The following is a 14,335-nucleotide window of genomic DNA, read 5'->3' as shown; positions in this document are numbered from 1 at the left end:
TGTAATGCACAACCTATGTAAAGGTGTGTGAATGTGTGTGTGAATGGGTGAATGTAATGCACAACCTATGTAAAGGTGTGTGAATGTGTGTGTGAATGGGTGAATGTAATGCACAACTTATGTAAAGGTGTGTGAATGGGTCAATGTAATGCACCATCTCTGTAAAGCGTCTTGGATAAAGGCGCTATATAAATAACCGTTTAACGTTTACCGTACCTTGTTAACGTTTACTGTACCTTGTTAACGTTTACCGTACCTTGTTGCCGGGGTTTCCAGAGGGCGTGTTTTTCTCCCGTTTCAACGGCCCGCCCGCCTCGGTGTTCTTGGCGCTGCACGTGTTCTCACGGCCCCTAGGCGGCGCCGTCACGCGCAGCTCACATTTCCTCTGCAGAAAAACAAGGTTGACATTAAAACAACGTGACTATACTGCCTCCCCCTGGCCAGCCGGGGCGCCTGATGGAGGGGAAAGGAACTGGTCTCTATACTGCCTCCCCCTGGCCAGCCGGGGCGCCTGATGGAGGGGAAAGGAACTGGTCTCTATACTGCCTCCCCCTGGCCGGCCGGGGCGCCTGATGGAGGGGAAAGGAACTGGTCACTATACTGCCTCCCCCTGGCCGGCCGGGGCGCCTGATGGAGGGGAAAGGAACTGGTCACTATACTGCCTCCCCCTGGCCGGCCGGGGCGCCTGATGGAGGGGAAAGGAACTGGTCACTATACTGCCTCCCCCTGGCCGGCCGGGGCGCCTGATGGAGGGGAAAGGAACTGGTCTCTATACTGCCTCCCCCTGGCCACTCAGGCATGAAGGAAGCATGAGTTCAAGTCCGTTTCTCTCCCCTTGTCCCCCATATATGGGGACTAGGTTGCTCTCCCCTTGTCCCCCATATATGGGGACTAGGTTGGCGGAGGGTGTGTAGAGCCCAGGATCACATTAGATGATTGACACAGGGGTGAAAAATGGGTTACAAAATCATGGGATAAAAAATATATTAAAACAAAAACGTGGCTAAACCGTTCATACGTGCATGTGTTTGTTCTCAAGTTATTTCATGTCAAGGACCCCAACAAATATATGACCCCCCCCATCTTTAAATATGTTGTTCCAGGGACCCCCCCCCCGCCAGAAGCAAAGCTACGAGTAAAAAAAACGTCTGCTGTGAACGAATATATATTCAAAAGATTCGCGCCACATTTTCAGAAACAGAAATTGCTTCAGAAATAGCAGATCTACTCAAAGCTCGTAGCGCGGCACCGAGTGCCGTGCTACGAGCTTTGAGTAGATCTGCTATTTCTTTCAATAGCTAAAGTATAACATAAAGTATAACATAAATGCTTAAAAACACCAATAATACCTGGAGGTAAAACATATAATAATAATATAATAATACCTGGAGGTTGTCCAGACGAGCCTGCACCCTCTTGGACTGAAGCTCCAACTTCTTATTGTGATCACTGACGTCCTTCAGCTGAACACAGAACAGACACAGAACAGACAGTCAGTAACAACAGGTCATGATCACAGACACAGAACAGACCGTCAGTATTAACAGGTGATGATCACTGACACAGAACACAGACAGTCAGTAACAACAGGTGATGATCACTGACGTCCTTCAGCTGAACACAGAACAGAACAGACAGTCAGTAACAACAGGTCATGATCACTGACACAGAACAGACAGTCAGTAACAACAGGTGATGATCACTGACGTCCTTCACAGAACAGACAGTCAGTAACAACATTTACTGTTTTCATTTATTTTTAATCATACTTTTGGAAAATGAGCGCCTCCAGCTCCTGCTGGAGACACTTAAAACAAATCTAAATGAATTATTAAAAAATAAATGAAAACAGTAAATGAAAAAACACACCCCCCCCCCCCCCCCCCCCCCTCACGTATTAAGACAATATCGTCACCAGGGGGAAGAAAGGATGGGTGTTTTTGATTAATCTATCATGGTTAAAATTGAGTTTTAAGTTACAGTTACAGTATCAAATACCTACCAGTAAATACGGAATGGAGCAACTTAAAAACTAAAAACTAAAAGTACAGCAATCAAAATGTACTTGAGTGAAAGTATTGGCATCAAAATGTACTTTAAGTGCCCAGAGTATTTAGAGTACTCACTATGCAGAATGTCAAATGCATACAAATATTTTGAAAATAGCAGATTTACAAGCTCAACTCGCATGGCATTGTGAGCTTGTACATCTGCTTATTCAAATGGCCAAAATGTATATAGGACTGAAGTTACAGTATAATGTATTAATAATATTCAAAGTAACTAGTAAGTAACTAGTATTCAAATAATTGTAGTCAAGTACTCAAGTAAAGTACAAATTTAGACCTGGTGTAACCTATACGTTGTTTTATCTTTACCATTTAGACCTGAGGCCGATTCTACAAAATACAAATGTCTTCTAAATCCCGACTGTTTTCTGAAAAACCTCATGTTTCTGTCAGTCGTTCTCAAACTATTTTATGCCAAGAAAACTCCCAAAAATATATATGTAATTGGCCGCCGATCCCCGTCTGTAAATATGTTGTTCCGGGGACAGGGATTTTCACGATCTTTAAAAAAAATAGCAGATCTACAAGCTCGTAGCGCGGCGCTATGAGCTTGTAGATCTGCTATTTTTCCAACAGCTAAAGTATAACATAATGCTTAAAACACCAAAAGGGGTTCCCGTTCAGAATGGGGTGTTAAATGCAGGCTCTGTGTCACATAACACATCATTTATCTTTGCATTGTTTTAATAAGAATTGGAAGGTTTTCAGAAAACCTCAGATTAGGTTTTAGGGGGGCGTATTTTTAGAAAGGTACAGACCTTAAAAGTAAATGTACTTATAGTTACTTTACAAAGTGGGGTCCAGGGACCCCTATAGGGGTCCTTGAGGGAGTTCCAGGGGGTCCCCAGCTAAATGATAGTTTGGAACCAAAATGGACCCTTATATGTGGGTCTGTAACTCAGAGTGTACAAATGGAACATTAACATTGATTTTACAATATAAATTGGGGGTCCCAGAGATAGAAATACCATTAAAATCTTCTCTTATGGGGGTGGGGGGGGGGGGGTGTCCCTGGCATGTATTTTTCTAATGGGGGTCCGCGGGCTCGTCAGGGTCCATTTGGGGGTCTTTGTTTGGGAACCACTGCTTTAGGCCGCTGCAAGCAAGTCAAAGCAACGTCCAAATGGAGATGTCTTGTATCACAGTGCCCCCCTGTGGCCAGAGGGGTCTATATAACAGTACACCCAAATAGGCCAATCAACATTTTTGTTTTAAATGCATATATGCATATATATGAGCCATTATTTGATTACATAATCATTTATCAGTACCGGCATATTAATAACACGTCCCGATTTATCTTTCAATCTTTGTTAGAAAATGTTTTAAATAAAATACAAAATGTAATTTATACTTAATTTCAATGAAAGAAAATGCATTCAGTTGTTTGGCTAATGTGCTCAAAGTAGCGTCAAGATGCCGCTTGGAGCAGGAGTCTTTAAACGCATTTATGACGGGAACACCTTTTGGTGTTTTAAGCATTATGTTATGCTTTAGCTATTGAAAAATAGCAGATCTACAAGCTCGATCTGCTATTTTTGAAACATCGTGAAACTGGTGCAAACCTTTGAATATATATTCTTTCAAAGCGAACGTTTAACTCAAATCTTTGCTTCCACGGTGGGGGGGGGGGGGGGGGTCCGACCCTGAAACAACATATTGTCAGATGGGGGGTTCGGCGGCCAATTACATATAATTGTTGGGGTCCGCGACATTAAATAGTGTGAGAACCACTGATACAGAAACATTGGTTTTTCAGAAAACTGCGTTAACCAGCTGGTGGAAAGAGGCTCGTGAGCGGCTGCAACTTGACACATCGGTCAAAAGAATAAACAGAAACGCTTAGCCGACGTTGCACGTTGCAGCCGCGGTGTTGTTTTTGACAGCACATTTAGATTTTAGTTTTAGTCATAGTCTTTTGAATAGTTTTAGTCACCTGGAATGTTTTAGTGTTACTCTAGTTTTAGTCGACTAAATGTCATAAGATTTTAGTCAACAAAAATATAATATATAAAATTATATTTTTGTGGGCCTTGATGCCATCATAATGACAGATTTGACACTTTCTGAAAATGGCCGATCTACAAGCTAGATCTGCTATTTTCAGCATGCAACAGAGTGTAAAATGACTTATACTGGATCTCTTGTCCACTAGTCCCTTCCTAACATTTTATTCTAGTCTTTGTAGAACAAATTGTCAATATTATTTAGTTTTCATGAGTGAAAAAAGGTAGTCAACGAACATTTTTCGTCTTAGTTTTAGTCGAGGAAATCAGCACTGTGTTCCATAATATGCTACTAGCCTGTCTCTTCAGGGTGTCATTTAGCTCCTTGATGGCCTCAAAGCTGGACCTGAGCCTCCGGTTCTCCTTGCTCCTGTCACGGAGCGACGCCTGCAGTTGACTCACTTCCTGCTGATGTTTCTGGTGACACATGCGCACGCACGCACGCACGCACGCACGCACGCACGCACGCACGCACGCACGCACGCACGCACGCACGCACTCACACACACACACACACACGCGCACACACACACACACACACACACACACACACACACACGCGCACACACACACACACACACACACACACACACAGAGTAAATAAGCTTCTACATCAGCAGGTGTGCACAGCAGCAGCAGTATGTGTGATGATCATGATGATCATCATCTATTATCTTTTACCACAAGGTGTCAGTGTCTGTCTGTAGTGTCAGTAGTGAAATCCATATAACTCTGAGTGTACAAATGGAACCAAATGGAACCTTTCGGGTCCATGTATGGTTCCATTTGGACATGCTCAGAATTATAGGGGGTTCCTTGAAATTAAAATGTCTGCCTCTACACACAAAAAAAATGGAACAGAGGCTTAATTAGTATCGTCGGTAACACCTGTGAAGGAAGGAGCCCGGGAGGATATTCTGTGTGCATAGCCCATTTAGGCCTGACGTCGACATTTTAAAAATGTCTTTTTTCTGAAAAACCTCATGTTTCTGTATCAGTGGTGCTCAATATTTCATGTCAAGGACCCCCAAAAATATGTTGTTCCAGGGACCTCCCCAGAGGCAAAGATTTGAGTTAAAACAAAACCTGAAACTCTGAAAGTACCGGTATATATATTCAAAGATTTCAGGCACATTTTCACGATTACAAGCTCATAGCGAGGCTATACCGAGTGCCGCGCTATGAGCTTGTAATCGTGAAAATGAGCTTGTAGATCTGCTATTTTCCTCTGCTGACCTGCTGCAGGGTGTGCAACGTCTCCTCCAGGCTGCCCAACCTCCCCAGCGTCTCCTCCTCCTGTATCCTCCTCTCTCTCCCCTCCAGCTCCTGCTCCCACTGCTGCTGGCTGACACGCTCCGCCTAAACACACACACACACACATTTTAACAATTTATTTATGTCCACACAGAGGAAATTGCATACAAGGACATAAATCGTTCAGGTGCAGCAAAGTTACATTGCGTCCTCACCTTCGTCATCAGAAACACTCACAATTATTGTCCTTTCATCGGCAACGGCATTTAATTTAATGTTTGTGTTATAAACACACCAAAAGCTGGACACAGGAGGGGCTATAGTGCCGCTCAAAAAGAATCACACTCATGTGAAGTGAGGGGCGCATTTTATCCCGATGAACATGTATGATGATGAAGTCACCCACTTACGTCATTTGTCACACACGTCATACACGGGCGTAACACACACAGCGGAAACACAACAAAAACCTGACCAATCCAGGACCGTGCGTGAACTGCAACAGTGCCTGTGTAAACTGGCATCGTTTGTAACTGATGTCAGACAGAGCGGCTGAGCTGAGCCTATATAAGGCTTTGGAACACAGAGCGGCTGAGCTGAGCCTATATACTGTAAGGCTTGGGAACACAGAGCGGCTGAGCTGAGCCTATATAAGGCTTGGGAACACAGAGCGGCTGAGCTGAGCCTATATAAGGCTTGGGAACACAGAGCGGCTGAGCTGAGCCTATATAAGGCTTGGGAACACAGAGCGGCTGAGCTGAGCCTATATAAGGCTTGGGAACACAGAGCGGCTGAGCTGAGCCTATATAAGGCTTGGGAACACAGAGCGGCTGAGCTGAGCCTATATAAGGCTCGGGAGCACCTTCATGCAATTCATCTCGCTACGACACGACGAAGCACAGTCTTGAGAACAGGAACTTCGCCGTCCGATACGACCCCGCAAAACAGTTCCATGGAGAGCAGCAGCTTTGACCGTGAGCCGCCACTCCTGGAAGGACTCGGGCGCCAGGACTCACAGGGGTCTCCGTACGGCCCCAAAGATAAAGCTACAGACGAAATCACACAGAGAGACGAGGCTACAGATGAAACCACCTGCTCTACCAACACACAGACAGACGAGGCTACAGACGAAACCATCTGCTCTACCATCACACAGACAGACGATGCTACAGATGAAATCACCTGCTCGATAAATGGACAGAAAGACGAGGCTACAGACGAAACCATCTGCTCTACCAACACACAGACAGACGAGGCTACAGACGAAACCATCTGCTCTACCAACACACAGACAGACGAGGCTACAGACGAAACCATCTGCTCTACCAACACACAGACAGACGAGGCTACAGACGAAACCATCTGCTCGATAAATGGACAGAAAGACGAGGCTACAGGCGAAACCACCTGCTCTACTAACACACAGAAAGACCACGCTACAGATGAAACCATCTGCTCGATAAATGGACAGAAAGACGAAGCTACAGATGAAACCATCTGCTCGATAAATGGACAGAAAGACGAAGCTACAGATGAAACCACCTGCTCTACCAACACACAGAAAGAGGACACTACAGACGAAACCATCTGCTCTACCAACACACAGACAGACCACGCTACAGATGGAATCACCTGCTCTACCAACACACAGACAGACGACGCTACAGATGAACCAAAACTGCACCGTCATCAAAAGTTTGCCAAGACTTTAACTAAACCAGGAGAGCCAAAGATGCATTTCAGTATTCACAGTGGAGAGAAGAAGCCGTTCCCGTGTGACCAGTGCGACAAGGGTTTCTGTATACTGCGCGACCTGAGGAGACACCAGCGCGTTCACACGGGAGAGAAGCCCTTCCACTGCACACGCTGTGACAAGTGCTTCAGCGAGCTGACCACGCTGAAGACGCACCGGCGCACGCACACCGGAGAAAGACCCTTCGGCTGTAAGCAGTGCGACAAGAGGTTCAGCGTGTCGAGCAACCTGAAGACGCATCAGCGCATTCACACCGGAGAGAAACCCTTCCACTGTGCAGAGTGTGACAAGAGGTTCAGTCAGCTGGGCAACATGAGAACACACAAACGCCATCGCCACGCGATGACGCAGACCGCGACACTGGGACAAACATCCTCGTCAATGACACAACAGTGATGACCGGTGCGCTTTGGTCAACAGGAATTGATTTGTTGGACTCCTTTCCTTGTTGGGTCTCCAGGAAGCCGAGGAGAGAGCTAGCCTTGACCCCTATCTTCATCACAGCAGTGGACAGAGACGGCGAGTTTGAGTTCCATGGCCGTGATGCCATGGAACACGGCAAGGAGGAGCTGAAGTGAAGGCTAGCATCCTCAGGCTATGAGGCTTCGTTTTTTTTGTATATATATTTATTTTCTGCCTTTATTTATATTACACAGTAAATTGACATGAAATGGGGAGAGACGGGGTAGAGTGGCCGGGAACCCTGTGGGCTCCCCCAGAGTTAGTGTCGAAGTGTCCTTGAGCAAGACTCTGAACCCCTAATTCCTCCACAATCTACACTATGTAAAGCGCCTTGGATAAAGGCGCTATATATACACACAGTATACCAGTGGCCCCGGCCACTAAAATCACAGATTACACATCAGACTCCATTCTACAAATGTCTGAAATCCCATGTTTCTATGTCAGTCGTTCTCAAACAATTTCTCCCAAAAATATATGTAAAATATATACGCAATTCCGGGTCATTGGCGTGGGCGTGGAACAAGCAAGAAGATACCACATGAATCTTAGCATCCCCGATGTCATAATAGCAGAACATTCCACCTAAGGACATGTATTTACACGTCTTTAGGTTTTTTTTTTTTATTGATATAATGTTTTTGGAGTTGGCCTTTCCTTCTACACCGTACAGTAGGAAAAACCTCCCGGTTTTGGAGGAGGGAACGGAAGGAAGGAGGGGCTTTTCAGAGTAAAATCTGCCATATCTGCTGGGAGAGCCAGCAGATATGGCAGATTTTACTCTGAAAAGCGCCTTTATTTTGGAAGAATTCCCCGGCAAAAAGTAGTGTTAAAAATAGACTAACATTTGGTGACAGTATAGCAGATCTATGATCCACCGAATTAATATCCACCATGTGTGTTGCATCCTCAGACACGCTCAGCAGAGGTCACAGCTAGGGCATTCACTTATAGTCATTTTTACTAGTTGACTAGTCGACTAGATGTTTAACTATTATTTTTTAATACATATTTGTACATTTAAAAACTGTTTACACTGCTGACTATAACTATAAACTACCTGATCTTGAGGCCTACAAAATCGGGAAATTAAAAAAAAACTTTTATTTTTCTTCTTATCAACTAGTCCACTAGTACCAACAAGGTCGACTAGTGCATTTACTAGTCCACTAGTAAACTAGTTGACTACTTTGCTTAATGCCCTCCTACCTCTTCTGCAGCTCATCTGTGATCCAACTCCCTCCACCTCCTCCGTCTCCTTGTGGCATTTAGTTACTCACTATGTCAGTATGTGTTTTGTGTTCAAAACAAACAAATGAGAGATTCTGAAATCTGTCCTCTCACCTTCAGCTGTTCATAGACGGCCATCATCTCCTGGTAGATGTTCCCTAGCAGAGAGGAGGACGGTGGGCAGGAATCGAACAGCCGAACAGCTCCCCTCCTCCTCCTCCTCCTCCGTCCGCCACTGGCCTCGCCCACTGCGGTGTCTGGAGACCCCAGGCTCTCATCCAGACAAGAGGGCAAGGTCACATCTGAACACATGGTAAAGGTTTTTTTTAGTTAAAGATGGAGTGCCACCTTTTTCCCAGTTTCTATGAGGTGACAGTGTACTTCGTTAGACACCCTGGAGTCGTTGTTATGTGCAACGGTGTATTAACTTTGTATTTGGGGTTTCTTCCTGGAGGCTGAACCCTTGACAGTCAAACGGGCCAATGAAATAAACACTGATAGTGTGACGTATGACTATCGCACGCACCTACGCACCTCCCCCTCATTATATATACATATTTTATCATATTTTTAAATACGACGATCTCTGTGGGCGGAGCTGCCACATACAATACATACATGTGTGACTTTTGAACATGGCAGCGGCAGGGTCCCCCGAGTCTGTACCAAACCGTGTGACAGATGTGAGTCATTACCAGCCGACAGCAGGCGTGATCAATGGCTGAACTAAGCAATATTACACGAGAGGGTAATATTCTTTATCGTCATTAGGAACTCGCCAGAAAGCAGCAGCACCGATCGCGGGTGTATTTTATGTTAATTTGAGTGAGTGTTAATTATTTTTAATTTACACTCATCTTTTACTTTCTGTAATAACAAACCTAAAACATGAACTACTACATACTAAAGTTGTCCTTTAAAGCACTGCACAAAGCCAAAAGTCCTGCTAAAAGCATAGTAAACCTGAGTCCACAACTCTGTGATGTTGCTCGCTCATCCACGTAGCCCTGTCCAGTTGAAACTACATGTATTTGGCCATGTGACTGTTACTATATTCCTTCATTGAGGTAACATAATAGTTCTTTATATTTTCCCATCTCCTCACTTCAATCGCCAACACACAAAAACAGCGCATTGAGGTTTGAACGAGACGCACACACACACACACACACAAACACAGCCTGTTTGTGTGAAACAACTGGGGGAGACTCACGCACCGCACCAGCGAGGGCTAGTCAGATACCGTCCAGAAACGACTTTGTTTCGCCTCTAGAATAATATGAATGAATCTGCCCTTACTGTGTGTATTATACCATACCAAAGGACACACACACACACACACACACACACACACACACACACACACACACACACACACACACACACACACACACACACACACACACACACACACACACACACACACACACACACACACACACACACACACACACACACACACACACACACACACACACACACACACACACACACACACACACACACACACACACACACACCTGTCTCTGTAACGATCACGTGAGAATCCTGAAGAGAATCAGCCCAGCTCAGTTCATCATGTAGACCACATTCATTACCTGAACTGGAAAAGGCATAATCATCTTTGGTTATTAATTGTAATCATACTTATTACACACTCTCTGGCACCGCACGCGCACACGCACGCACACACACACACACTCTTACTTACTAGTCAAGGGGGTTGGTCACAGCGTTGAACAGATCCTGCACAGCTTGGTCGTAGCCTTTCATGTCGTCGGTAGGTAGCTTATACCCGACGGACTTTTGAGGTGATTCTGCAACAGAGTTACCCATGATTAATCTGTATGTACAGTAATAACAACAGTGTAAATCTGAAGGATAATTCATGAGTCACTCACCACCACGATGCGTGTGGCTGATGATCCCACGGGTGTTCTTCTCCCCTGATGGCAACTAGAGAACGGGACAACGTTATTTTAACAGACGCAAAGCAGTCGTTCTGCGACTCTGCGCACCGACATTTTGTAACGTGCAAAAGCTGCGGTTAAATGAGCAATCACAATGTAGCTGTAATAATATAATAATAATAATAATGTAGCTGTAACTGGAACGTGGTTTGCTCTGACAGGCAAATGGTAGAACCAATGGCTTTTAATCTCATTTACAAGACACTTGAACATACCACGGAGGAATGGATATAAAGCACCAAATGTATTTGAATACTTTAGCACTTTTACTGAATAATAATAATAATAATAAACTTTGTCTCACAGGGAATAAATGAAAATGTCCCGCAATTTTTAGAAAGTCCTGCACTTTTGAGTGCCTGAGAGCGCCACTGCAGTCAGGGGATGAGCAGTGTCATTTGATATCAACAAAACAGTGCTAACTGTGTGATGGCCATATTGTTCATTAAGAGAGTCTGGGTGTAGGAAGTCTGAAGATCTTGGAATACTGAAAAGTTTGTTTCAGTACGTTTGTAGTCAAAAACAACGTTTTTTCAAAAGCAAAGTTTTGACTACAAGACTGATTACCAGAGTATTACACGTTTGATTGACTGAACAATTGTATTCACATTATGTAGAATCATAGAATGTGTACATTTCAACAAAAGTACAGGCCAAATACAAAAACTGCTATGAGGATAAAACCAGAAAAGGCACTAAGATCTGTTTACATCAGGGTCCTCCAAGTTTGAGTCAACTCAACACTAGCCCTGGTCCATAGTTCTAATTCAAGGCATTATAACTATATGGACCAGAGCTAAACCAGCATATCAAACTCCCATCTTCTCTCTCTCCCTCTCTCCCTCTCTCTCTCTCTCTCTCTCTCATTAGCAGGCAACAGTCTGTCACCACTGTCTCTCTCTCTCTCTCTCTCTCTGTTTCTGCATGGCACAACAGCGCCCCTACTGGTACTCATACTGGTGCTCACACATACATAGGTGAACGTCACGGTCATTGCTGGTTGAGTAGGCCAGACCTACTATCGGGTCGGGAGGAGCGTGGCACTCAGTGTTGCCAACTTAGCGGATTTGTCGTCATATTTAGCTTCTTTCCAGACCCCCCTAGCGACTGAATTAGTGAAAAGCTTCTGGCGAGAAATCTAGCTTTTTTCCCCTGGTGAATTGGGGACAAATCGTGTTGACAGGCGCCAGATATGCGCCAGAGATAAAATCTTTTTATTTTTTTTCTCAGCCTCAAATCCGCGAAATTGGCAAAACTAAAAGTGGTCGGCGCGTCTGGTCTGGCTCACAGGTCACAGCAGGCTCAGTGGCTTCCTCGGCTCGGTTATGTGCACACTGCACAGACTGTCTACCAGTGCTTCCTCCTTTCTTGCTCTGCCTAGGCGAGTGCGCTCCGGTGCGGTATTTCCGAACGCGCCCCTCGAGCTCGACAGAGCAAGAAAGGAGGAAGCACTGGCAGCTCAGTTTAGTCTGCTAGTAAAAAATAAAATACACACTCGGATGCATAAAGTATTAACCTTCTAATTCCTGTATGGATCGGAACAAAATAGCGTTCTAAACATTAGTTAAATTGAGGTATGTTTTTTTTTAATATTACAATGAGTTTAAACGATGTGTTATCAAATGAAGAGATGATACAAACTAAGTGCACTAAGGGGCGCCTAAAAGTCGCTAGGGACGCAAAAAAGTCGCTAGGGGCGGCGCGCGCTACGCGCGCGCATATCCCACCCCTGGCGACTTTTGGCGACTTTTCGAGGAGCCACTAGCTACTTCCGTTACTGGAGAGTTGGCAACACTGGTGGCACTATCGGTGTGTTCGATATAGTCACGCTGACCGCCCTGCCAATACAGACTAATAGGCGAGTGTGCTCCCGGTGTGCAACTGTGAATTTCCCAAACGAACAACGTTTGAAAAAAGTAGCCGGGACGCTCGGATAAAAAAATGCTTTTTATTAAACAACGCGGGATGCAGCAATGCTAATCGCTGTACCAGCACATTTCTAACACCCGTGGCACATGTGGCGAGGACTTTATAATATTAAAGTTTGACTAACCAGCTTACTAATAAGGGACTAACCTGTTTCCTCCTGTTCAGATATCTCTGCTGTAACTTCTCTACGGTCTGCTCCACGGAGGTCTCTGGATGGACCTGGAGGCTCATAGTGAAGGAGAGTCCGGAGGAAAGTTCAGAGACATGCAGTAAGTTGATTGTTTAATCGTGGAAACAACAACTGAACACAGTAAGTAACACGGTGGTCACTAAACTATAGTAAACACACAACCAAACTTGGCGGATGTGTAGCGGACAACGTGACACTGTAGTCACGTGATCAACACAACCTCTGGGTTGCCAGGTCCGTTAGTTGCCTATACAACCTACCGCTAATGCAGTCGGTGGTTCCCAAAATTAATTTGGCCATGTCAAGAACTTAAGAACCCCCAAATTGACACAATTAGCCATGCGGACCCCCCCATTAGAAAACACATGCTATAGGGACACCCCATAAGAGAAGATTTTCTAGCACTAGTGATTCTCAACCAGTTTAATTTCAATTTCAAGGACCCCCAGTTTCACGTGAGTTGTAGTCTACGGACGGACCCCCATTTAATGGCATTTCTATCTTTGGGACACCCCAATTTATGTTGTAAAATCAAAGTTCATTTAACTGTACAAATGGAACCAAATGGTTCCATTTGTACACGATCAGAGTTACAGACCAATAATGCTCCATTAGTTTCCTATAGACCGGCTGTGACCTGGTTTAGATTGATTATCAATTAACAGCGTATACCAATGGTATCTTGATGGACACAGCTGCGACCAGTTGTGACGTCACCAGCGCCAAGGAAATCCCGGATGCTCCTCTCGCGTCTGTTGCTACTGCTGCAACGTTAATGGGGGGGGGGGGGGGGGGTTCCCCCAAAGACATGCTGGGCTCAATTTTGGAGAGCCATGACGTCACCGATGCATTAGTATACTCCACCATTGACAGCATTGACATTACTGCAGAAATCCCACGCACAGTGTCTGATTCCACCACCTGGCTGTCCTGCCTCGGTGGTTAATCTAAAAAAAAATCCACTTTGGTCCAAACTGTCTATCGACAAGGCAGGCTGCAAAGATAGCTCTCCGGAGCTTATCATTATTGGTGATAGTTTGATTAGATTATTGATTAATAATAAAAAATAACTAATAACTAATTGTCCTATTAAAATAGATCCATTAATATTACATTTGTTCTGCCTGGTTTAAGAAAAGAAACATAGTCTAGTATTATTTATTGTATTAACTTATAACTAGTTGTTCTATTAAGTTCAAACTACCGGTAGTTCTATTCATTAATACATTTTAAATTATATTTATTTAAGAAAAAAACACATCGTCTATTATTTATTGTATTAACTAATAACTAGTTATAAACTAGATCTAATTAGATTGTTAAATTATATTTTATTACATTATCTGTTCTGCCTGGTTAAAGAAAACAAACATATTTGCAGCAGTATGTAATGTGTAGTATTAATGCATTTATTAAATCTGAAACGCATAAGGCTGTCATTACTCCGAGTAACCACTAGAGGGAAGTGTTGG

General features: G+C 44.3%; 1 protein-coding gene across 1 annotated transcript in view; it reads right to left on the bottom strand.

Annotated features, from left to right (window-relative positions):
* ccdc138 (coiled-coil domain containing 138) overlaps window positions 1-12,936 on the bottom strand; it is a gene marked incomplete at its 3' end in the record, with an annotated part of 41,488 nt that extends 28,552 nt beyond the window's left edge. Inside the window, exons 1-9 of the mRNA XM_080785226.1 lie at window positions 12,821-12,936; window positions 10,676-10,730; window positions 10,486-10,591; window positions 10,295-10,377; window positions 8,889-9,076; window positions 5,312-5,434; window positions 4,373-4,492; window positions 1,386-1,463; window positions 257-385 (exon numbers count right to left, since the gene is read on the bottom strand). Of these exons, the coding sequence (XP_080641352.1) occupies window positions 257-385; window positions 1,386-1,463; window positions 4,373-4,492; window positions 5,312-5,434; window positions 8,889-9,076; window positions 10,295-10,377; window positions 10,486-10,591; window positions 10,676-10,730; window positions 12,821-12,904 (966 nt within the window). The 5' untranslated portion in view covers window positions 12,905-12,936. The remainder of the gene's footprint in view (window positions 1-256; window positions 386-1,385; window positions 1,464-4,372; window positions 4,493-5,311; window positions 5,435-8,888; window positions 9,077-10,294; window positions 10,378-10,485; window positions 10,592-10,675; window positions 10,731-12,820) is intronic.
* Window positions 12,937-14,335: the final 1,399 nt, after the last annotated feature.

The sequence above is a fragment of the Protomyctophum bolini genome (assembly GCF_963924005.1).
Source record: "Protomyctophum bolini genome assembly, chromosome: 16".
Lineage (NCBI taxonomy): Eukaryota > Metazoa > Chordata > Actinopteri > Myctophiformes > Myctophidae > Protomyctophum > Protomyctophum bolini.
This window is presented reverse-complemented; position numbering and strand designations above follow the sequence as displayed.